At 37.4% G+C, this 26,155-nt stretch overlaps 1 protein-coding gene across 2 annotated transcripts in view; it reads right to left on the bottom strand.

Annotated features, from left to right (window-relative positions):
- The window catches only part of GLRA3 (glycine receptor alpha 3), a 261,833-nt gene that overhangs the window by 95,943 nt on the left and 139,735 nt on the right, over nt 1-26,155 (bottom strand). For both annotated transcript variants that reach the window (XM_004458668.5, XM_012525220.3), the window contains exon 5: nt 18,704-18,786. In XM_004458668.5, coding sequence (XP_004458725.3) covers nt 18,704-18,786 — 83 coding nt within the window. The remainder of the gene's footprint in view (nt 1-18,703; nt 18,787-26,155) is intronic.

Genomic DNA, 26,155 nt, shown 5'->3' with positions numbered 1-26,155 from the left:
TGAGAGGTTGGCACTTAATCTTATGAAAGTTTCCTTGTATGTGATGTTTTGCTTTTCTATTGCTGCTTACAGAATCTTTTCTTTATCTCTGATACTTGTCATTCTGAATAGTAGATGTCTCATGGTAGGTCTATTTGGATTTATTCTGTTCGGAGTGTGTTGTTCTTCTTGGATATTGATAATTAATGCTTTCATAAGGTTTGGGGAGTTTTCAGTCAATATTTCCTCAAATATTCTTTCTGCCCCCTTTCCATTTTCTTCTCCTTCTGGGGCACTGATAATATGTGAGTTTGCACATTTCACATTGTCATTCAATTCCCTGACACCCTGTTCCATTTTTTTTTAGTATTTTCTCTTTCTGTTCTTCTGTCTATTCCAGTTTGGATGGTCTGTCCTCAAACTCACTAATTCTGTCTTTGAGCAATTCAAATCTGCTTTTATGTGTCTCTAATGTGTTTATTTATTTTTTTGCGGTATCAGGGCCCAGGATTGAATCCAGGACCTCATATGTCAGGAGCTGTTGCTCAACCACTGAGCTACGTTGGTTGTTTTTTTCACTTGTTCGTTTTTTTTTTTTTTTTAGGAGGTACTGGGGATTGAACCCAGGACTTCATACATGGAAAACAGATACTAAACTAGTTGAGCTATATTTGTTCTCCATCTAATGAATTTTTAATCCTATCCATCATGTCTTTCATTCCCATAAGCTCTGTTAATTTTCTTTGCAGGCTTTCAAATTGTTCTTTGAGCTCACCCAGTATCTTAATACCCTTTATCTCTTTATTCATATTTTCCTTCAATTCTTTGAATTGATTTAGGAGATTTGTGTGATTATCATTGAGTAGTTGTCTTAACTCCTGTATCTCTTCAGCATATTTGGTCTGTTCCTTTGGCTGGGCCCATCTATCCTTTCCTGTTTCCTAATAATAGGAATTTCTTTAATACTGTTTAGGCATTTGAATATGTTGTTGGATTTACTCTGATGGTCAATTTTTCTCTTGCTTAGTGTTGTTTTTTTTTTTTTCATAGTTCATCATTAATTTTTGGTTTGATTTATTCTGTCTTTTAAATTCCCAGCTTAAGGTGTTGGTATCAGGCTAGAGAGTCAATAATGAGGTGCAGATTTTCTCTTAGGGGGCTTAAGAGGGACCTAAAAGCAGGTTTTTTTTCATATATTTCCAGCCTGACCAGCAATGGTGCTGTTGACAAACGTTTTCTTAGATGTGTTTCTTTTAACCTTCATTTTCCAGTGTTTCCAGTCTGGTCAGAGCCAATGTTCCAACACTATCCTCGTCCTCTGACCCCAGGAGCAGATCCCTCAGGCAGCTTTTGGCCCATTCTCCATTGTTTTGTGAGAATTGAACCCTGTCTGCCTACTCTAAAGCTGTCTTCTCCTTCCACCATTATAGCTTCTTTATGTATTGTTTATTTACAAGCATGTTACCTAAGTTTTTGTGCCTTATGTCTTTTTTCCTACAAATTATTTTTTCTGGTATTAAAATTATTATCCTAGATTTCTCTTAGACACAATTGTCTATTCTACATTATTTTTCCATTTCTTCTTCTCAAATTTTAAGAATGCTATTTTTGAAGAATGTTTTAGTTGACAACATTGTTGGATCATAGTATTTGTTAACACCTTGTTTGAGAATTTCTTTAGTTTGCTACATGAATTTAACCTGTTTGCATTTCTTTTAATTATTATAATATTGAAAGCTGCTTTTGCTCTCTTTTTGTGCTTTATATATACTATACTTGATTTTTATTTATTTTTCAATTTTATCACAATCCATTAGATGAGTCAATATTTTTAACTCTGACTTGAAAGTTATTTATTCTGTTTGTGTTATTTGGGTGTAAACCTTAACTAACAAAGAGACATAATTGTGTTTGTTTTTCTCATCAATTTCTAAAGCAAGATTTCCCTTCTCTCTAAACTTCTCCTGCATGGCCCTCCTTGTAAATCTTCCTTACCCCACAGTAAGAATTTTGTATCATCCAGAGTTTTAAATCTAAGTTATGAATATAAACATTTTAAAAGATTTATTTTATTTACTCTTATTTTTCTTTGCTTATTCCCCCATCCTCTCCCCCAGATGGTTCTTTTATCTATCTGTTCATTGTTTGTTCACCTTCTCCAAGAGGCACTGGGACCTGAACCCAGGACCTCTTATGTGAGAGGTAAGTGCCCAACAGCCTGAGTCACATCTGCTCCCCATGGGCTGCAGTGCCTGGTGGCTTGTGGCATCTGCTTGTTAGGGTGGAGGGTGAAGTCTATCTCATTATGGCAGAAGGTGGTGTCTGAACTCATTGCACAGGAAGTTGGAGTCTAAACTTGTTCCCGTGGGAGGTGGCATCTGCTCATCTTCATTATAGGAGGCACTAGGACCTGAACCCATGACCTCCCATGTGGTAGTCAGGCACTCGGGATTGAGGCACATCCGCTTCCCGGAATATACACTTTTGCTTGTGTTTGTGTGTGTTGGGGGATTCATTGCTTATTTAGACAAAATATACTTTTCTATGTTATTTATTCTCCTTTAATATTGTTCTTCCCTTAATTTCTCCTTTATGCTAACAATATGCTTAGCATCTTTAATTGAATTGTTATAGACCCATAAAAATAAAAACACCTTAAGAAGTCCTTGAAAGACTTGAAAGCAGGGATTTTTGTGTTTATTATCCAACCTAATACATGGAAGTATTATGTGTTTGATAGAACTTTTTTCCATTATGACTAGATGAATGAAGATTCACCAAGTCACTTAGAATAGTCCTGATTATTGACATACATGTATTGAAAGATTATTAAATTTAAGAAAGTCGGATTAGCATGCCATTAAGATTTGGCTTTAAATTGTGCTTATTTTTTGCTTTTTTTCCATGCCCCTCACCCTAATTTGTTTTCTTTTCTCCTTTTGCAGTCAAAATTCATTAAAATATGGACACTAGGGCCCTTCCATCTTGTGTGTGTTTTTAAAACCTTCTCTCCAGTAGGTTAAAATCTTTTTCCTTGTAAGTTTGTCAATATTTTAAAAAAGTAGATTAAGAAAATACTTTAAAGAATTTGACTTCAGTAGCTTCCACTTTGACTGACAGAATTCTCTTAACATCTGCTAAATTTAGTAAGCACTGTCTATTGTGAACTGAATGAATCTCTAATTAGGAGGTAGAGTGTCTTTAACACTCTGAAATATTAAAGGAAACTTGGGATAATCCAATCATTCCTGATAAAGGAATAAAAAATAAGTGGGAAGAGGGCAAGAAGTTCTGTTTTCCCATGTTAGAAGGTAGATTAATTTAGAAATGTCCTGGGAAGGACAGAAGCATGAAAAGAGAGAGGTTTGGAGGATAGAGAAGAAAGAATAGCAGAAAGGATAACCAAAAGAGTAAAAACACATGCAAAATTAAAATATGACATACAAAAACCAAAGAATAAAACGGTGGAAGTAAATAATGCATTTAGAGTAATATCATTGAATATGAATGGATTAAACTCCCCAATCAAAAGATATAAGCTGACAGAATGGATAAAACACCATGAGTCATCCATATACTCCTTAGAGGAGAGTCACCTTAGACCCAGAGATTGAAACTGGCTGAAAGAGAAAGGTTGGAAAAAGATATTTCACACAAATAGTAACCAAAAAAGAGGAGGGGTAGCTATACTAATATCAGGGGAAAAAACACTTTAAATGCAAAAAATTTACAAGAGATACAAAAGGCAATAACATATTAATAAAAAAGCCAAACCACTAGGAAAACATAATAGTCATAAATAGCTATGCACCTAATCAGGGTACCCCAAAATGCATGAGGCAAACTGGCAATACTGAAGGGAGAAATAGAATCTTTACAATAATCATTGGAGACTTCAATACCCCACTCACATCATTAGATAGAACAACTAGACAAAATACCAACAAGAAAACAGAGAAATTGAAAAATATGATAAAGAAGTTATACCTGACAGACATATTCAGAACGTTGCATCCAAACTCAGTGGGTTATTGTAGCAGTTTGATATGGTTATGAATTCCAAATATAGAAATTGTACAATGTTTGTAATCTAGTCTGTACCAGGGTGTGATTAAGGTATGATTAGGGCTTTGATAGGTCCATGTCATTAGGGCATTGTGTCCCCACCCACCAAGCGGTGGGAACTCACAGATAAAAGGCATGGCAAAGGACAGAGTTGAGGGGTTTTGATGTTGGAGTTTGACACTGAAGTCTTAAGCTGGAATCCCGGGAAGTGAGCACACAGTGGAAAGAGAAGCAAGCTCCAGGAAGAGAGGAACTGAGTCAGGGGAAGAACACAGAGGAATAGGGACTGCTCCTTAGATATAGCAGAAATCCTAGGGAAAGAGACAGAGCCACTCACTTGAGAGTCTACAGCTGGCCTTGTGGAGAGAGGCAAAGCCTAGAGAGCTTCATAGTCTGCAGCTGACCTTGTGGAGAAAACCAAGGAGCTGAGCCCGGAGGAACCCAGGAAGCCTGAACCCTCACAGACATTGGAAGCCATCTTGCTCCAACATGTGGAAATAGGATTTGTGAGGGAAGTAACTTATGTTTTATGGCCTGGTAACTGTAAGCTCCTACCCCAAATAAATACCCTGTACAAAAGCCAACAACCCCAGGTATTGGTTCTTTTGAGGGCTAAAGAGACCCACAGGTTCTATGGTCATGGCAGATGGGGTTCACTGCCATGTCAGTTGGCCCTTCTTTGGAGCTGGTGTTTTTGCGTGATGGAACTGGACACAGATGGGATCTCTTTTCACAAGGCTTTCATGGTACTTTACTGGAAGTGTAGTTGGTGCTGGGGTTTAAGATATATCTAGGGGATTTGAATCTCTGGACTGACAATATGATAGCCAGGCCCTGAGCCTCAACAGACTTCAATTCCTACACTCTGATTTATTAGACTTACCCCACTCAGCTAACATGGAGTTGAAGAATGTCAACCACCACACCATGGAGCCTAGAGTGCCTACAACTGAAAGCAGGAGGATTGCATCCAGTATCCATGTGGAATCTAAGCCTCCTCTTGACATAGATGTGCAATGGACACAATCAAGCCAAGGCCCACAGAGAAAATGTGGCATTGGTGTGGGAAAAGTGGCCATGGTGGCTGCTGGGTGCGGGGAATGGGAGGAAGAGATGAGATGTGGAGGCATTGTGGACTTGGAGTTGTCCTGAGTGCTGCTTCAGGGACAATTACCAGATATTGTAGATCCTCCCAGGGCCCACTGGATGGAACGTGGGAGAGTATGGGCTATGATGTGGACCATTGACCATGAGGTGCAGCGATGCCCAGAGATACACTTACCAAATGCAATGGATGTTGTCATGATGATGGGAGAGAGTGTTGCTGTGGGGGGAGTAGTGGTGGGGTGGGGGCGGTGGGGTTGAATGGGACCTCATATTTTTTGAATGTAATATTTTTAAAAACTGAATTAAAAAATTAAAAAAAAAAAGCCAACAGATTTCTGGTATATTGCATCAGCACCCCTTTGACTGACTAATACAATTACATAATCTTCTTAAGTGCCCACAGATCTTTCTCCAGGATAGGTCACATGTTAGGGCACAATGCAGCTCTCAGTAAATATAAAAGTATTGAAATTATACAAAACATCTTTTCAGATCCAAAGAGAATGAAACTGGAACTCCATAATAGACAGGAAAGAGGTAAATTTGCAAAAGTGTGGGGCTAAACAACACTCTCCTAAAAAATCAAAATCTCCTAAAAAATTGCAAGTGAAATCTGTAAAGATATTGAGACAAATAAAGATTAGAGCACAACTTATTAAAATATATGGGATACTGTGTAGGCAATCTTGAGAGGGAAATTTATAGCCCTAAATAACTTTGTTAAAAAAGAAGAAAAAGCTAAAACCAAAGATCTAACTGATCAACTAGAAAAACTAGAGAAAGAACAACAAACTATTCCCAAAGAAAGCAGAAGGAAAAAATAATGAAGATTAAATCAGAAATAAATGAAATTGAGAACAAAAAATAAAGATCAACAAAACCAAAAGCTAGTTCTTTGAGAAGATCAATAAAATTGACAACCCCCTAGCTAGATTAACAAAGAGAAAAGGAAAGAAGATGCAAATACATACAATCAGGAATAAAAGGGGAGAGTTATGATAAGACCCCACAGAAATAAAAAAGATTGTAAGAGGATATTATGAGAAACTCTATGCCAACAAATTAGGCAACCTAGATGAAAAGGCCAAATTTCTAGAAATGCAAAAAAAAAAAACCTATGCTGATGCTACAAGAAATACAAGAACTTAACAAATCAATAGCATTTAAAGAGATTGAATCCATCATCAAAAATTGCCCAAAATGAATAGTTCAAGACCACATATTCTCACAGGTGAATTCTACCAAGCATTCTGAATAGAAGTAACACAAATCATGTTTAAACTCTTCCTAAAGCTTGAAGAAGAGGGAAAATTACCCAACACATTTTATGAAGTTAATATTACCCTAATACCATCAGATAAAGATACTACAGGAAAAGAAAATTACAGATCAATTTCTCTAATGAACATAGATGTAAAAATGTTGAATAAAATACTTGCAGTCAAACCCAACAGCATATTGAAATACTTTTACATTACAAGAAAGTGGAATTTATTCTAGGTATGCAAGACTGGTTTGACATAAGAAAACCAATTAACCTAATATACCACATTTACAAATTGAAGGGGAAAAAACACATAATCATCTCAATCAATGCAGAAAATGCATTAGACAAATTTAATTCACTATCCTTTCTTGATAAAAACACTTCAAAAGGTAGAAATAAAAGGAAAAGTCCTCAATATGATAAAAGGCATATATGAAAAACACACAGCCAACACTGTACTCAATGGGGAAAGGCTGAAAGCCTTCCCTCTAAGACAGGGAACAAGACAAGGATGCCCATTGTCACCACTGTTATTTGACACTGTACTAGAAGTTCTAGATAGAGCAATTAGACAAGAAAAAAAAATTAAAGGCATCCAAATAGGAAAAAAAAAGCAAAACTTTCACTATTTGCAGGTGGCATGATCCTACATTTAGAAAATTCTAAAATAGCTACAACAAAGCTACTTGAGCTAATAAATGAATTCATCAAAGTGGCAGGATACAAGATCAACATGCAAAAAATCAATAATGTTTTTAATACACTAGTATTGAACAATACAAGGGGGAAATCAGGAAATAACAACACTTCAATTTGTTAATGTTACTTTTCATTTACAAGAGCAACAAATAATTGGAAATCACATGTCCAATAAGGGTTTAATATCCATGAATATAAAGAATTGCTACAATTCAACAATAAGAAGACAGACGACCCAATTTAAAAAATGGGCAAAAAACTTGGATAGATATTTTCCAAAGAAGAAATACAAATCACACACACAAAAAAACAACACATGAAAAAATGTTCAACATCACTAGCGATTAGGGAAATGCAAATCAAAACTACAATGAGATATGATTTCACACCTATTAGAAAGACCATTATTAAAGTCAGAGAACTACAAGTGTTGGAAAGGATGTAGAGATATAGGAACACTTATTCACTGTTGGTGGGAATGTAGAATGGTACAGCCATTTTCCCCCAACCCATATTTAAAAAAAAAATTTTTAAATGTATTTTTGTTACAGATATTGTGAACTTGCAAAACAATCATACAGATGTGTAGATTTCCCATACACCTCCACACCCTGGTGGAACATTTTTTACAGATTTTGAGACAGTGTCATCAGACTATTTCCACCAATCCTAGCCCATAGCATACATTTGGCACACTTTTTCCATATGCCTCCATTATCAACACAGTACAGCTTGGCACTGATGTAAGAATATTATAGTATTGCTGTTAACCATAGTCTATAGGTCACACCAATTGTAGTTTTCCCATGTTTCCCCATATTCCAATCACCCTACAATAGTGATGTACATCTGCTCTAGCTCACAGAAGGACTCTCTTGCATTTGTACCCTTAGCCACAATTCTCAACCACCTCTGGGTTCACTGTGTTATTCAATCCCTAGATAATTCTTTAACTTTCTTTTTATTGACATTTACTTCCCCAGACCACCTTTTTCAGTCACAGTCCCATTTATAAACCAGTTGTTACTCACTATAATGTGTTACTCTCAACTCTATCCATCTCCACACTTCTACAGTCAAGTTAATTAAAACTTCTGCATACATTAAGTATTCATAGTTCTTCTCAACCCTCCTCTTATCTCCTTATGACCTATACTCTAGGTTTTAATTCTATGTGTTTATTATTTGTATTTAGTTCATATTAATGAGATCATGCAATATTGTCCTTTTCTGTTTTGCTTACCTCACTTAGTATAATGTCTTCAAGACTCATCCATGTTATCACATATGTCCCAATTTCCTTTTCTTTTATTACAGCATAGTATTCCACTGTATGTATATACCACATTTTGTTTATCCATTCATTGGTGGATGGACACTTGGATTGTTTCCATCTTTTGGCAACTGTGAACAACACTGATATGAACATTGGTGTGCGGATATCTGTTTGTGTCATAGTTTTTAGTTCTTCTGGATATATTCCTAGTAGAGGAATTGCTGAATCATATGGCAGTTCTATATTTAACTACCTGAGGACAGCCAAACTGTCTTCCACAGAAGCTGAACCATTTTACACTCCCACCAACAGTGAAGTGTTCCTATTTCTCCACATCCTCTCCAGCACTTATTTGTCTGTTTTTTTAAATAATGGCCATTCTATGTGGTGTTAGATGATATCTCATTGTTTTAATTTGCATTTCCCTAATAGCTAGTGATATAGAGCATTTTTTCATGTGCTTTTTGGCCATTTGTATTTCCTCCTTGGAGAAATGTCTATTTAAATCTTTTGCCCATTTTTTAATTGGATTGCTTGTTCTTTTATTGTTGAGTTACATGATCTCTTTATATAGAATGGAAATCAAACCCTTATCGGATAAGTGGTTCCAAATATTTTCTCCCATCGACTGGGCTGCCTTTTCACCTTCTTGATGAAGTCCTTTGAATCACAGAAATGTTTACGTTTGAGGAGGTCCCATTTATCCATGTTTTCTTTTGTTGCTTGTGCTTTTGGTGTAAGGTTTAAGAATCCACCACCTACCACCAAGTCTTGAAAATGTTTCCTTATATTTTCTTCTAGGAACTTTATTGTACTTCCTTTTATATTTAGGTCTTTGATCCCTTTTGAATTAATTTTTGCATAGGGTGTGAGGTAGGGGTTTTCTTTCTTTTGGCTATGGATATCCAGTTCTCCCAACACCATTTGTTGAATAAGCTGTTCTGACCCAACTGGAGGGCTTGAAAGGCTTGTCAAAATTCACTTGGCCATAGATGTGAAGGGTCTGTTTCTGAACCATCAATTCAGTTCCATTGGTCTATGTATCAATTTATGCCAATGCCATACTGTTTTTACCACTGTAGCTAGGTAATATGATTTAAAGTCTGGAAGTGAGAGTTCTCCAACTTCACTTTTCCTTTTTCAGATGTTTCTGGATATTCGGGGCCTCTTACCCTTCCAGATAAATTTGATAATTGTGTTTTCCATTTGCTTAAAAAATGCTGGTGGAATTTTTATTGGGATTGCTTTGAACGTGTATATCAATTTTGGTAGAATTGACATTTTAATGATATTTAGTCTTCCAATCCATGAGCATGGAATGTTCTTCCAATTATTTAGGTCTTTTTATATTTCTTTTAGCAATGCATTATTGTTTTCTGAATACAAGTGCTTTGCATCCTGGTTTAACTTTATTCCTAAATATTTGATTCTCTTAGTTGCTATTGTAAATGGAATTGTTTTCCTGACTTCCTCCTCAGATTGTGCATTATTAGTGTGTAGAAACACCACTGATTTTTGCTTATTGATCTATCCTGACACTCAACTGAAATCATTTATTAGCTCTAGCAGCTTTGTTGTAGATTTTTTCAGGATTTTCTAGATATACAATCATATCATCTCTGAATAATGGAATTTTTAATTCTTCCTTTCCAATTTGGATGCCTTTTATTTCTTTTTCTTGCCTGATTGCTCCAGCTAGAACTTGTAGCTCTATACTGAACAACAGTGGTGACAGTGGGCATCCTTTTCTTGTCCCTGATCTCAACAGGATAGCTTTTACTTTTTCACAATTGAGTACAATGTTAGCTGTTGGTTTTTCATATATGGCCCTTATCATGTCAAGAAAATTTCCTTCAATTCCTATTTTTGTAGTGTTTTATCAAGGACGGGCGCTGTATTTTGTCAAATGCCTTTTCTGCATCAATTGATAAGATCATGTCGTTTTTCTTCTTTGATTTATTAATGTGGTGTATTATCCTGATTGATTTTATTGTGTTGAACCAGCCTTGCATGCCTGGTATAAATCCCATTTGACCATGATGGATAATTCTTTTAATGTGTTGTTGGATTCAATTAGCAAGTATTTTATTGAGGATTTTTGCATCTGTATTCATTAGTAAAATGGGCCTGTAATTTTCTTTTTTTGTAATTTCTTTTTCTGGCTTTGGCATTAGGGTGATACGGGCTTCATAGAATGTGTTTGGTAGTGTTCCTTCTTGTTGAATTTTTTTTGGAAGAGCTTGAGCAAGATTGGTATTAAATCTTCTTTGAATGCTTTGTAGAACTCACCTGTGAAACAGTCTGGTCCTGGGCTTTTCCTTTTGGGGAGCTGTTTGATGACTTTGCAGGATCCCATAGGTTCTGATATGTTGTATTCTCATTGTCATTTGTCTTGAGATATTTACTGATTTCTCTTGAAATTTCTTCTTTGGCCCACTGATTATTTAAGAGTGTCTTGTTTAATCTCCATATATATGTGAATTTTCCCTTTATTTGCTGTTTGTTGATTTCCAGCTTTACTCCAGTATGATCCATTAACATTCGATGTTATTACTATAAAGACTGTTCTTATTTCATTCATTTGGATCTTTGAGTTTTGTCTATCATTTTATATTTGACACTTTTAGTTACTGTTACTGATATAGTTGTCATTTCTAGACTCTCTTCCAGGCTTCTCTCTCCTGTCTTTTCAGGCTGTAACACTCCCTTTAGTATTTCTTGCAAAGCTGGTCTTTTTGTTATAAACTCTCTCAGTTTCTGTTTATCTGTAAATATTCTAATCTCATCCTCATTTTTAAAAGGTATCTTGCTGGGTATAAAATCCTTGGCTGGCAGTTTTTCTCTTGTAGTCTTAAATATATCATACCACTGCCTTCTTGCCCCCATGGTTCTGATGAGAAATGTATATGTTATGCATTGCTTTTCTCTTGCTGCTCTCAGAATTCTCTCTTTGTCTCTGGAATTTCACATTCTCATTAGTATGTGTCTCAGAGTTGGTCTCTTTGGATTTATTTGGATGGGAGTACATTGTGCTTCTTTGACAGGTATATCTATGTCCTTCAATAGGGTTGTGAAATTTTCCACCATTATTTCTTTAAATATACTTTCTGCCCCTTTTCTCTTCTCCTCTCCTTCTGGGACACCCATGACATGTATGTTTGGACATCTCTTGCTGTCATTTAGTTCCCTGAGATTCTGTTCAATCCTTTCCATTCTTTTCTTCATCTGTGCTTTTGTTTGTTCACTTTCAGAGGCAATGTCTTGAGCTCAACGATCCTTTCTTCTTCTTCAAATCTGCTGTTATATGTCTCCAGTGTATTTTTTTCAAAGATTTATTTATTTCTCTCCCCTTACCCCCCTGCCCCAGTTGTCTGCTCTCTGTGTCCATTTGCTGAGTGTTCTTCTGTGACCCCTTCTATCCTTATCAGTGGTACCAGGAATCTGTGTGTTTTTTTGTTGCATCATCTTGTTGTGTCAGCTCTCCGCGTGTGTGGCACCATTCTTGGGCAGGCTGCACTTTCTTTTGCACTGGATGGCTCTCCTTACAGGGCGCACTCCTTGCGAGTGGGGCTCCCCCACATGGGGGACACCCCTGCGTGGCACGGCACTCCTTATGTGCATCAGTACTGCACATAGGCCAGCGCCACATGAGTCAAGGAGGCCCAGAGTTTGAACAGTGGATCTCCCATGTGGTAGGCAGATACCCTATCCATTGGGCCAAGTCTCCTTCTCCAGTATATTTTTAATTTCATTTATTGCACCTTTCATTCCCATAAGGTCTGCTATTTTTCTATGTATGCTTTCAATTTCTTCTTTGTGCTCATCTAATATCTTCTTAATATCCCTAATCTCTTTAGCCATCTCATTGAATTTACTAAGGAGATTTGTTCGAACATCTAAGATTAGTTGTCTCAACTCCTTTATGTCATCTGCAGGCTTATTTTGTTCCTTTAACTGGGCCATCTCTTCCTGTTTCTTGGTATGGATCATAATTTTTTGTTGGTATTTCCACATCTGGCTTGCTAGATGTATTTATTCTGGGTGCAGTTTCTCCCTTTAGTTTAGGGATTTCTTATCTTTTCTCCCTTGCTGGTTGTGTAGTAGGAGCCAAGGATATAGTTGGTGCTGTAAGCTATGGAGGCTGAAGCTGCCCACATTGCCCCAGGAAGTGATGAAATTTCTCCCACCTTTCTCCTCTGTCAGGGGTGGGGACAGAGCTGTAGCCATGTAAAATAATCCCAGTTGGGCACAAGACTGTCTGTAGTCACCTGGAGACACTGGTGAAGCTTCACACCCCTTCCTCTCCTATCTTAGGCATGGATGGAGCTATAGTTTTGGTCAGCAGTCTATGCTGTGTGGGTCCAAAATGACCACTGTTGCTCAGGTAAACTGATGTATCATCAGACCCTCTTCCTACTGGGAATGGGAATGGACCCTCTGAAGTGCCCAACAATCTAACCTCTGTGGGCCAAATATGCCTGCAGTTGTCCTGAGAGGCTTAGGGAGTACTGACCTTTCTGTCCTTTGGGGGGGGGGGGGGACAGAACCACAAATGCTCAACAGTTCAGTCCTGTAGGCTGGAAATACCCACCATTGCCCAGAGAGGCTGAGGAAGCACCAGCTCCCTCCTATCTTATTGGGTGGTAGGGGTGGTTCTATGGGTGCTCAACAGTTCAGTCCCTTTAGGCCAAGAATATCTGCCATTGCCTGGAGAGGCTGAGGAAGCCAGCCAGCTTCTATCCTTTTAAGGCATAGGGTTGGATCCACAGGCACCCGTCAGTTCATCCCTGTTGGCTGAAAGTACCTGCCGTTGTCCAGAGAGGCTGTGGAGACATCAAACCCCTCCTATCCTATTAAGGGTGGGAGTGGATTCAGAGGCATCGAATAGTCCAGTCCATGCAGGTTGAAGGTCTGCTGTTGCCCAAAAAGACTGTGGAAAGACCAGCCCTCTTCTTTCCTATTGGGGGTGAGGGTGTGTCCACAAGCACCCACTAGACCAGGCTGTGTGGGCCAAAAGCCCCTGCAGTTACCCAAAGAGGCTGGGCAAACACAGGAGATGGAGATGGGGATGGAGGTGGAGCCACAGGTACCCAACAGTCAGGCTTGTGCAGCCCAAAACTGTTGCCCTGAGAGGCTGAGGTAACAACAGCCCCCTCCTATCCTGTGGGGGGACAGAGGTGGAGATGAACTCAAAGGCACTCAAGAAATCTGTGTGAGCTGAAAACTCCTGCCATTGCCCAGAGGGGCCCAGGATACCCAGCTCCTCTCCTATTCTCTTGGGGTCGGTGATACAGTCCCAGGTGTCTGACTATTCAGCTTCTGTCAGTGGAGAGCACTTGCAGTTGCCTGGAGAGCCTGGTGCAGCTCCCACCAGCCACCTCTCTGCTGGAGGTGGGGCTGGAGCCTACGCCAGGGCTGCAGTCTGATCTTGGTGGAAAGAAGCCTGTCCCTAACATCACTGGATTTCAGTTAGCCAGGCTCTCCTTCTGCTGGGGGTGGAGTCAAGATAGCAGCCACTGGACTCTTTCCTACCTGGACAGGCTCAGAACCTAGCTGGCTCTAGGATTATACTTTAACCAGCAGAGTCCACTAATCAGTAGCTGAGGTCAGCGGACATCTGTCTCTTCCTTCACCGTTTACTGGAAATGAAACTTTCAACTCCGGCCACTGAATATCTCCTGAGATGGCTTGTGCCCCTAGAGTAGGATGGGCACCAGCCTCTGCAGTGTGGCTTGCAGCTTCCCAGAGGGGTGGTGCAGGTTTCCTCAGCTTCTGGAGGTGAGATTGGGGTTTAGGCTAGACCTGCAATCCAACCTGGGTAGAAAGAAGCCAGTCCTGACAAGCACTGTGATTTTCAGTCAGCCCTGCTTCCCCTCGTGCCCGGGCAGAGTCAGAATGGTGGCCGCCGGCTTCCCTCTGACCTGGGCAGGCTCAAAGTTTAGTTATTTTCAGGCTTTTACTTCAACCCGCCGAATCCACTAATCAGTATCTGAAGCCAATGTCACACGGTTTTCCTCCCGTTTTTATTGGGGGAAATGGAACTTCCAACTCCAACCACGGCACAGACCTCCGCAGCGTGGAGGGCTCTACTACGATTCCTCTGTGCAGATGGGCAGTCTCCTCCTTCCACACTGTCAAGGATGTTGCAGGACACTCCTCTGGTCTCCTGGGTCCTCCAGAAGGTGCATTAGGTAGCTCTGGGTGACCACCAACCGCCCTGTTTCAGGAGCTGACTCCAGGAGCTCCTTACTCTGATGCCATCTTGGCTCCACTCCCTATTAGTTTTTATTATTATTACTATCATTATAATGAAAATGCTCTAATAATGAATGAAGTGATGAATGCACAACTCTACGATTATGCTAAATTCTATTTATTGTAAACTTTGTATGAATCATATGCTTTATTAATCTGTACCAATAAAATTGATTTGTTAAAAAAGAAAGAAATTGGGGAAATTGCTGAAGGCAAGAGACTGGTTAAACACCTCTACCATGAGGGGGATTTGGCACCAGGAACAGTGTTCTTTAAGGAGATCCCTTTAGGAGAGGAAATTTTGGACTCTAATAGTTATGAGAAAGGTCCAGCTGAGCCTAAGTCTGATGACATATGAGGGAATTCCTACGGAAGAGAGGCCACATCCTTTATGACATATGTGGCCCAAACCTCCAGCATAATGTTGATCTAACTAGCTGTGAGATTTGTATAGATGAAAACCGATTTATATGTAATGAGCATGGAAAAACCTTCAGAGGAAGCCCTGATCTTATTCAGCATCAGATTATCCACAAGGGAAGGAAATCCTTTAAATATATAATGAATGTGGAATACCCTTCAGTCAGAACTCAGTTCTTAAAAATCCTCAGTGATCTCGTGTGAGTGAGAAACCCGACCAGTGCAGTGAATGTCAGAAAGACTTTGAGCATTCAAATCTTATTAGACATTAGATAAACCACAGTGAATAAAAGCCCGATGTATGTAATGAATGTGGAAAAGCCTTCTACCAGAATCCAAGCCTTAAATAGCATCAAGTCTCACATGCTTGAGAAGTCCTATGAATGCAATGAATACAGGAAGGTTTTTAGGTGGAGCTCCAAACTCATTCAACACCAAAGAATTCATTCTGGAGAGAATCTGTATGTGTGCAATAAATATGAAAAGGCCTTCAGGCAGAGCTCAAACCTCAGTAAATACCACAGGATTCACACTGGTGAAGAGCCTTTTTAATGTAAAAAATTGCAGGAAAGTTTTAGCCAGAGCACACATCTGCGAAGCTTTGAAGACTTCATACTGGAGGAAAACCCTGTGAATGTAATGATTGTGACAAACTGTTAAGTTGGGTCTCAAACCTCATTAAACATCACAGGGTTCATTGCAGAGAAATCTTATAAATACAGTGACTGTGGGAAAGCCTTTAATCAGAACTTAAGCCTTATTAAGCATTGAAGAATTTATACTGGAGAAAAAACTCATGTATGTAATATGTGTGGAAAAGCCTTTAGTTCCAGCTCAGTGTTCAGAATGCACTCGATAGCCCACACTGGCGAGAAACCACAGCTCAGCCCTCGTTCAACATCAGGGCATGCACACAGGCAACAAGCCCTGTGAGTGCTGCGAAGGCGGAAAAAACTTTGGCCGCAGATCCAACCTTATTCTTCACCAATGAGTTCACTCTGGAGAGACACCCTATGAGTGTAGTGAATGTGGAAAAAACCTTTAGCCAGAGTTCAACCCTTACTCGGCCTTGGAGAATTCATAATGGTTTAAAACCTCATGAATGTAATCATTGTGGTAAAGCCTTGAACTGAAACTCAAATATCATTCACCATCAGAAAGTTCATACTGGAGAGAAACCTTACACGTGCATTGGATGTGGTAAGAGCTTCATCCAGATTTCACATCTTATTCAACGTTACACGATCCATACTGGTGGGAGCCCCTATAAACGCAGTGAGTGTGGAAAATCCTTCTGCCAGCACTCGGTACCAGTACCAGAGGATTCCTGCAGGAATGAAGTCCTAAAATTGTACTACTTGTGGGAAAGCCAAAGCTGATTAAACACCGGTTGATTCACACCAGGGAGTAGCCTGTTGGGCTGGTGGGAATGAAACTGTGGTGTGGCTTCCTGTCCAGCTCCTCTCCGGCAGTGGTCTCAGCTTCATCTGCTTCCCAGGCTTGAAATCTGGGAAATCACTATCCTTCCAGCCCCATGCCAGGCAGTCAAAAAGCCCAGGGCCCTCCTTTGAAACTTTCTTGACAAGCTCCTGCCACTACTTAGTACTGCTCTTGATCTGTGTCTCATGGGACCTCTGCTTTTTTCATTTCCTTTTTAAACAATTTGTGAGTAGATGGTATTTGTGAACAGAGTGCATTATTATTGTAATCAAAACTCACCAAAAAGGAGACTGCCATTTGTTTTGAGATAACCAGAGTTATTCTTTTGTCTGATAATTAATCGTAAGGAGTGAGTCCTTTGTAAGTGTCTGTAATTGATATTGTTCACATGAAATGAAGTCAAGGTAAAAAAAAATTGGGTTTATCAATATACCCTTTAAAATTTGTTTTCATCCTGTGTTCTATTTTCTGTTAATCCTTCCAATATATCCTATTTATCTAAGCTCCTTAGGTCTTATTCACTAGTGCCCATAGTCATCACATACATTTTGTATCAACCTTTGTTGTGTATGCTTTCCACTTCATTCCTCTGTATCCCTATTTTCTATTATTTTTGCTGAAACACTATGAAGGTTTCTTAAATGATATTGGTTTATTTAGTTAAAATAAGGGACTTTCTGAGATATAGCATTGACCAAATCATTTTCTTGCTCCTAAATCTTGAACAGCTCCTTCCTGTCTATTGAATTACATGAATCATCACTGGTGTAGGAATTAGGATGCCAGTCTTGTCTTAGACTGTTTTGCATACGATTGTGTTCTCTAAGTTCTGTGATGTACTTGATGTCATAACCAAGATATAGAATCAGCCTCTTCTCAAAAGGCTTCCTTTATGGTACATGTACAAAAATCTACGCTGCTCTGAATCTTTTGTTGCCCCCTTCTGTTTATGTTGCTATGTAGCTCCCCTAACAAAAACTAGATTATTTTATCTTCTCATTTTAGTCATTTATGGTCTGTGTATGCTTAATATTTAAGAACTACTTATAAAAACAATGCATTTAAATTTAACAAAAAGGAGTTATTATCAAGGAAATTGATATTTCTACTTTCTTAATTTAAGAGATAATAAATGTAGGGACATGACAGCAATCCCCCATGAGGCAGGCTCGCCATCTAGTGGCAAATTCAATACACTACAACCCATGCCTTCGAGGCCTGTACGTTTTGGAGAACCACCTGCAAATTTTCTCCAGAGCATACATGAAAATAGGCTTAAAAAAAAAAAAAATATATATATATATATACACACACACACACACACACACACACACGTACGTATATAATAGACATAGCATCATAAGAAAAAATATTTCACAATGCTTACTTTTTGCATAGGATTAAATTCTGCAAACCAATTAATTTAGGGTTGTTTATGTAGATAGATTTCAAGAAAGAGAAGTTCCAGAAGTTTTTCTTTGTAACATTAATAGTGATGCGTATGAATGCACTTTGAAAGAAGAAATTTAAAGGAATACCTGAAATCCTAGATAAATCTGATACAACTTGAGAGATTTCTTTCTTCCGAGCCAACATACATAACCACCCAGCAGAGTACAGCATGAATAGTATTAGTTAAGACGTAGCAGTATAGTGTGGAAGAAGAACAGGCTTAGGAGCCAGACAATTGGTTTCTCATTCACGCTTCTATGAATTGGAGTACAGTATTCAATCTACAAAAGTACTGCTTTTGTAGTGGAATATCAATTTCTTCCTTGTGAATATAAAATATAATATATGCAAAATGCTTAGCCTAAAGGGGATATCAATTTCTTCCTTGTGAATACAAAAAATAATATATACAAAATGCTTAGCCTATAGTAGGCACTCAATCAATTAATGTTAGTTTGTTTTAGATGATTATTATCCTTTTCACTTTTGATACTCTGTACATGGTCATACAGTTATTTTCAATCTAAAAAGCTGTTGTTTCAAAATCATTTGCTTCTTTATCATTGTATAGAATGCATGCATTGGTAGATATCATTATTTCCATTACCTGGTATAAGATTACTCCCTATTTGGTGAAAATATAACCAACATGAAAAAAAATGAACTATCCATGTAAGTCATTAAATATTTATATCTGTTATATTTTTCAAAGTATCCAGAAAAATGAAGTAATTCATACTTACAGCTTTCCAGTTGCATAATACATGTTTGTACATCCATTGGAAAATTTTTGAGATCCATTGGACAGGAGAGTGTTAACGTTAATCTGAAAGAATTCAGATTAATTATTCTTAAAAGAAATTCATGACATCATATTAATATTCTTTTGCTCAGGGTACAATTACAAAACAAGGTTTTTGGTAATTACATCTGTTCAAATAAAATCTACTCCAACTTAGGTATATTATATATCATAAAACAGGAGGTACCTATATATATAAATTTGTTTTATGGGGGAGGGAAGAACAACTGTATATGTAAATATCCAACCACATCTTTCTATCTCTGTATCTATCTACCCACCTAACTGCCTATCTAACTACCTTCCTACTTCCCTACCTAATTTATCGACCTATCTAATCTATAGATCGTCTAATCTATCATCCATCTATCTACGTATTTATTTATCACCTCTGTCAATCATCTTTCTGTCATCTGTCTATATCAGCTATCTACTTTACAAAGGGCAATAGCTATATAAAAGAGAAATTTGATAATGGAGTTTGTAAAATTAATATAAAATGTGAAAAGGCACATTCTTCCCCAAATCACAAGCCAGGGCTATAGCATTTTAATATTTGAGGAATTAACACTATCAGGGGAATATGTGTTCTGAACATGGAAAAGCAAGGGGCAGAGAAGCACTTGTATGACATACTTTAGACATCTTTGTAATGATACTGAATAACTTGTTGGTGAACAAAGAGAAGTATTTAGCAGAACAGAACAGAACAGAACAAAACAAACACCCTGAATCTGGAAGACTTGAGTATTTCAGTTATTACAGTGAGTTTTCTTGTCATGAGATTAGAGGATTTCATCAGATCTCAGAAGGGTCAATAAGTATCCTTCTAGAATATCTGTGATATAATTCCATACTCCCCAACAAATTTTGATTTGGTTTCACACAAAGACATAAAGTGGGGTAATCTGGATGATGCACACCAGCATTTGACCCTTTGGAAAGGTTTTTATTTTTCTTTAATTCTTTCCAAATAGTATTAATATATTGGCATTCAGTTTATATATCACTATTGAGTATTTTTGTTGTTGTAAAAATGCATTGTTCAGACCTCTTAAGGGATTACTAAGAACATAGAGTTCCTGAATCTGAGAGAGAGAGGTTCAGACCCAAGAAAATCTAAGTTTATTCAAAGTCTTTTTTCTTATAACTCTCTAGCCAGGTTCTTGTATTGAGAGTATTGCCAATGAAATTCAGTGTATTAGTTAAGAATGGGTGTCTGTCATGAAAGAAAAATTATAACTTACACAATGGGAGAAAATATTTGGACCACGTATCTCATAAAGGTTTAATATCCAGAATATATAAAGAAATCCTTCAACTTATCAATGAAAAGACAAACAACCCAAATAAAAAATGAGCAAAGGAGTTGAACAGACATGTCCAAAAGAAGATATACAAATGGTCAGAAAGCATGTGAAAAGATGGTAAACATCATTAGCCATCAGGGAAACGCAAATTAAAACCACAATGAGCTACTATTTCACACCCATTGGAATGGCAGTTATTAACAACAACAACAACAACAAAAAGGAAAATAATAAGTATAGGAGAAGATGTGGAGAAATAGGAACAGTCATTCATTGCTGGTGGCAATGTAAAATGGTGCAGCTGCTGTGAAAGATCGTTTGGTGTTACCTCAGAAACTAATGATAGAACTATTATATAACCTGGCAATCCCACTAGTAGGTATATTCCCAAAAGAACTGAAACCAGGGACTCGAGCAGATATTTTCATACTTATAGTCACAACTGTCAAAAGATGGAAGCAGTCCAAGTGTACATCAACTGATGAATGGAAAAATAAAATGTGGTATATACACACAGAGGAACATTATTCAGCTGTAAAAAGGAAATACATCAGATGTGTCAGAACTCTCATGAACCTTGTAGAATGAAATCGGCCAGACACAAGAGAACAAATATTGTATGATCTCACTGATCTGAAATAATTACAATAAGCAAACTCATAGAGTTAGAACCGAGTTACCAGAGGAAGGAATGGAATTAGGGAATGGGAAGCTAAGGCTTAAAATGTAAAGGGTTCCTATTTGGACTGATGGAAATGTTTTAGTAATGGATGGTGGCAGTGGTAGCACAACACTGTGAATGCAATTAGCAACACAAATTCATATCTGATTATGATTAAAAGGGGAAATGTTAGATTGAATAAAATTTTTTAAAAAAAATCCATGGAACTACACTACACAAACAATGAATCAATTCTAAGCTAAACCATGGATTTTATTAATAGTACAATTATTAAAATATTCTCTCATCAACTGTAAGAAATGTTCCACAGCATTGCAAGGTGTTGGTGATGGGGTGGTAGATGGAATCCTGTATTTTATACATGATTGTTCTGTAATAAAGGGAAAAAAGTTTGTGATCAAATATACCATGATTCAAAACCAAAGGCACAACATTTTGCCTTCATAGGAAATCAGCAGTGAAATGAAAATAGCCTAAATTCTACACTGTACCAGCATACCATAACTGGCAGCCTCCAACAATGGCACACCATTCCAATGTTCCATGACGTCTACAATCCCAAGGCAAACCAGAGGCTCACAACCTATGACGTCCCTGCTAAAATGGTAAGGAGGGGGACTGTGGAGACACATATGCTAATAGCTACCACAGCATTCCTCCTAGGATTTGTGAAATCATTTCCAGAGGGGCCAAGACCAGCACCAGGGCTTATACCATGTCTGTGATACACTGATGACCAAAACAGAGGGGATTTTGCCATTTTTTCATCCACACTTTCCTTCTCCCTCCTTGCTTCTCCCAGGTGACTAGATATTTCCCCCCTTCATCGTATACACACTCCTATACCTTGCAACATCTCTGGATCTCTATCCAAGACAGCCTGGGATAGTCTTCTCTTGCAATTTTTAATTTTTTAAAAAGCCCATTTTCTTTCCCATTTCTCCTGTACTACATAAAAGCACTATTATTTCAATAACAGCAAATACTTAGTCTTAATATATAGCATATGCTTTTCCTGGTATTTTCAAGGTATTAATTTATTTAATCCTCACAGTAACTCTATAAAATTGGTACTATTATTATCTCCATTTTGTATCTTAATTACCACATGTAATTAAAATTAATGTATGCCATCTGGTTTTATGTACAGGTTTTTTATCAATTATATTTTTGAAAAAAAAAAGAGAAAAGAATAGCCAGATGCCACTCATGAGCACCCTAGTTGGATTGGTTATGCAGGCAGTTATTTCACCTCACAATATGTCAGTTTTTTCATCTCCAAATTGAAGATACTAGAGGATCTATCCCAGAGAGTTGTCATGAGCTATATATGTGTTAAAACATGTAAAGGGCTTAGACAAGTGCTTGACACATAATAAACACTCACAAACATTGGTTACTATTGATTATTAGCACATTCTACTAACCCTACACACTTCCATCCCCTCCTCCTAAATTCTAGAGTGTGGGCACAAAGATGACTGAATTAAATCACATTTAACAACTATCACAGCTTTAACAAAAAGTAAACAGCAGCTCTATTGCATGTAACCACATTCTCCAGAATAGCATTTATATGCAGACCATAAACATAAAGTTATAATGGCATATGTACTACAGTGAATACTCTTGGTGAGACAGGTCCAATTAACACGATTTAGGAGACATAAATGGACAGATAAGTGAAAGTGTTCAAATTTTAAAGAAGATTCCCAAGAGAATAATTAATCCATTCAAGCCAGAGTTCATAATACCCTAAAATAACTCATAAGAGTTCACCTTTAAGCCATTTTCTCCTGGCTAAGGTAGGTTAAGTGACTCTGCAAGAATGAACTTGTGTATTTCAAGGTTCTTTCTTAAAAAGGCACTTGTAATAGAAGGTGGACACAATGTTCTCTGCTTTGTGAGAGGGTTTATTAGAAGTGTACGCACAAGTACATTCTGAACTTACGAACATTAATTTTCCAAACATCCAAAGCTCTCTGGCCAGGCAGTTTCAAATGTTGGATGAGAGAATTAACTCTGTGACCTTTTGGATGGAAGTAAATAGCATTCTCAGAATCTTTTCCAGGCTCTCACCATGCATGTGATGTCAAATTCATATCCTGGCTATTTTTCTGGCATAAAATGAGAGACATTACATAATTCTTTAAAAAGTGTTTGAAAGGATTTTTTTTTTGGCAAAGAATAACACTATTTGTAGTACTTCTGCCATACATCATATTCTGAAAAATCTATTTATTGACTTTTCTTTTTTTGTTTAAAGAATAATACAAAGGCTTCTTTAAGAGCATATTTATGAAAAGTATATATCAACTTGGTGGGTGTGATACTGAATTTCTTTATCAAAACATTACATGCAAATTAAAGATATGTCCTGACCACATCAAAAGAAAACTAAATCAAATGGCAATTAATCACATTCTACTGTTTTGGAAAATGAATGTCTTCTTGTGTAAGAGAGTACACTGTTCTTTTTCTGAGACAAGACACAAAAACAGGATATGACACTTTATTTTCCCTTAAGAAGTCTTGATTTGGTGAAGCAGTAATGATTAAAAAACGCTGAGTATAATCTTTTGATCTTATTAAAACTGGGATATTATCCATTTTTGAACAAGTATTGCCTACAGTGTTGTGTCTATCTTGAGTACTAACTGGGGAATTTAAAATAATGTTTTCTGATTCTATTGAAAATGAAAATTATTTTATTAGTTTCCAATATTTCTAAATTTTCTGTAAGGACAGTTGCCTCTTATTTATTAGCTTTGAAATATTATTTGTAGGTAATAATAGATGATACATCTATAGTGCTTACTATATGCTAGGCACTGTTCTAAAGGGCTAGTCTTATTCCATATTTATATACCTATTTATTCCTTAGCAAAACTTATAAGATATATAATCCCTCTTTTATATATTCCCATTTTAGAGATGAGGAAACTGAGAGATTAAGTAACTCTCCTGAAAATACCCAGCAGAAATTAGTAGAGCTTGATTTTAACCCTTGGGGTCTAGTTCTAAATTTGATACTATTAACATTTACATATACTTCCTCTTGAAGACATTAAAACATGTGTTCATGATTAAGGATTCCAAGATAAAACATAACTTTTGAAATTTCATATTTTATAAGAGATTATTCACTATGTAGAATACTAGTTATTAAACTTGAAGTAAAAACGAAATTATTTTTCCAAAAGGAATCAGAGAAATGTAATTAAATTTTAGAATATGCAAAGGAATTTCTTCATGGATTTTAAGTATTTCCATGAGTGATTTGGTATTTTATTATGAATGATTCCATAAAGAGTAAGTAACTCTTGGGAGAAATTAGATTGCAGGAGCACTACAGTAAAGAGAATAGCACTAGTTTCTATGACCTACATCTGGAGTTTGTTGTCATTTGATTTTAGAGACGGTCATAAATCTTAACCCATCATCAAAACAACCTCAGAATTTTTCATGGTCCCTTTAGGGAACACACACAAGCTATGGACAGTTTCAGAAAAACGTACATCATCATACACTACAAGATTCTGCTTACAATTCATTTTACGGTCATTTCAATTGATTTCCTTTACATAAGCAACATTTAAAGATATTATTAAAACTTTGCTTTCCTATTTAAAAATTAATTTAAAAATAATGTTCAAAAAATAAATACAGGGATGCGGGTTTGGCCCAACGGATAGGGCATCCACCTACCACCTGGGAGGTCCAAGGTTCAAACCCCGGGCCTCCTGACCCATGTGATGAGCTGGCCCATGCGCAGTGCTGATGCGCGCAAGGAGTGCCCTGCCACGCAGGGGTGTCCCCGTGTAGGGGAGCCCCAAGCGCAAGGAGTGCGCCCCATAAGGAGAGCCGCCCAGCATGAAAGAAAGTGCAGCCTGCCCAGGAATGGTGCTGCATACATGGAGAGCTGATGCAGCAAGATGACGCAACAAAAAGAGATACAGATTCCGGGTGCCGCTGACAAGAACACAAATGGACACAGAAGAACACACAGTGAATGGACACAGAAAGCAGACAACTGGGGGTGGGAGGGAAGGGGAGAGAAATAAATAAAAAATAAAATCTTAAAAAAAAAGTACATATAGTGCCATTAAAGCAAACTTTAATTCTTTTTACAACCAAATTTTAAAGATTATGTTTAGCCTGAATAAAAGATGAAAGCACGTGATCATCTTTGACAAGTCAGTGTATAATATCTTTGAAGTAAAAATGTCTTGTTAATTTTAATACAATAATGCTTCTGTAATATTATGCAAGATATGCAATATAAGTAGTAAAGTATGTATTAGTAGATTTACAGTAATAAATTAAGCAGTAGATAATGGTTAAATACCTAATAATGTGCTTTCCTTGGTTGACAAGGATATTACCCATCTCATTTTAAAGTGATAAAACTGAGGCTTAGATTAAGAATTTGCGTCAGTCCTTAGAATGCTAACATATGGGTTCTGTAAGACATCAGAATTTAATATTTTTTTGTTTGTTTTTCTTTCTTTTCTCTTTGGACAGATAAAAATAATTTCAATGAATTTCGTGCCTATTGAACGTTTGGCACTTTTATTTCAGGTTCATGGTGATTTGTATTATCATCATCACACAGATAAGGAAACCGAAACTTATAGAAATAAAGAGACTTGACATAAATCACAGCTAGTAAGTAATAGCGCCTAGATATGGGTTGGAAGAAACAGTCCTTCCTGGCCTCTTGTGCTTCTGCACTTCTTGCTGGGTGAACCAGGACTGCAGCCCCAACTTCTCTCTCACCTAAGCTGTTTACCAGGGCTGTTTATGCAGGTGTTAATTTTTAGAGATAACATTACTTCCTGGGATGAAGTAGATTTCCCAAGCTCAGTGTTCCATAGCTGTGACATTGACCCATCTTATCAACCCATGGGATACCTGTCTGGGCCCAATGCATTGCATCAAAGGGGTAAAAGGACAGGAGAGAACTGGGGCATATATGTCTGTGCTAATGCTGCTTGCTTGTGGTAAGGTACCTACTCAAGTCCTTTGTTTCGGATGCAGGAGCCTTGTCTTCCCACAGCACCCATGAAACAGTAATGGGCTCATTTACTAGATTATAAGTAGAGTAAAATCAAATCCCAAACCTGACCATCTGAAATCATGTATCTGACTCCCAAGTCCTCACTTGAAAAGTACTTTCTTTAAAAATGATCAAGATAACCCATGCATTAATATATAATTGAAAAGTTTAAACAGTTCTATAATGTGTATAAAAAACAGCTGTGCCTTTGCCTTCCTCATCCACCCCAAGTCCTAGGTCCTCAGAGGTTGCCTTTCTTTGGCTGTTTGTCAGTTATTTAAATTCATGTGTCTAAATTTCTATAATATTGTACTTGAATTTTTCAATTTTTGACATTATCTA

This window comes from Dasypus novemcinctus, chromosome 1 (genome assembly GCF_030445035.2).
Source record: "Dasypus novemcinctus isolate mDasNov1 chromosome 1, mDasNov1.1.hap2, whole genome shotgun sequence".
NCBI lineage: Eukaryota > Metazoa > Chordata > Mammalia > Cingulata > Dasypodidae > Dasypus > Dasypus novemcinctus.
Note: the sequence above shows the minus strand (reverse complement) of the source record. Positions and strands in the feature narration are given on the sequence as shown.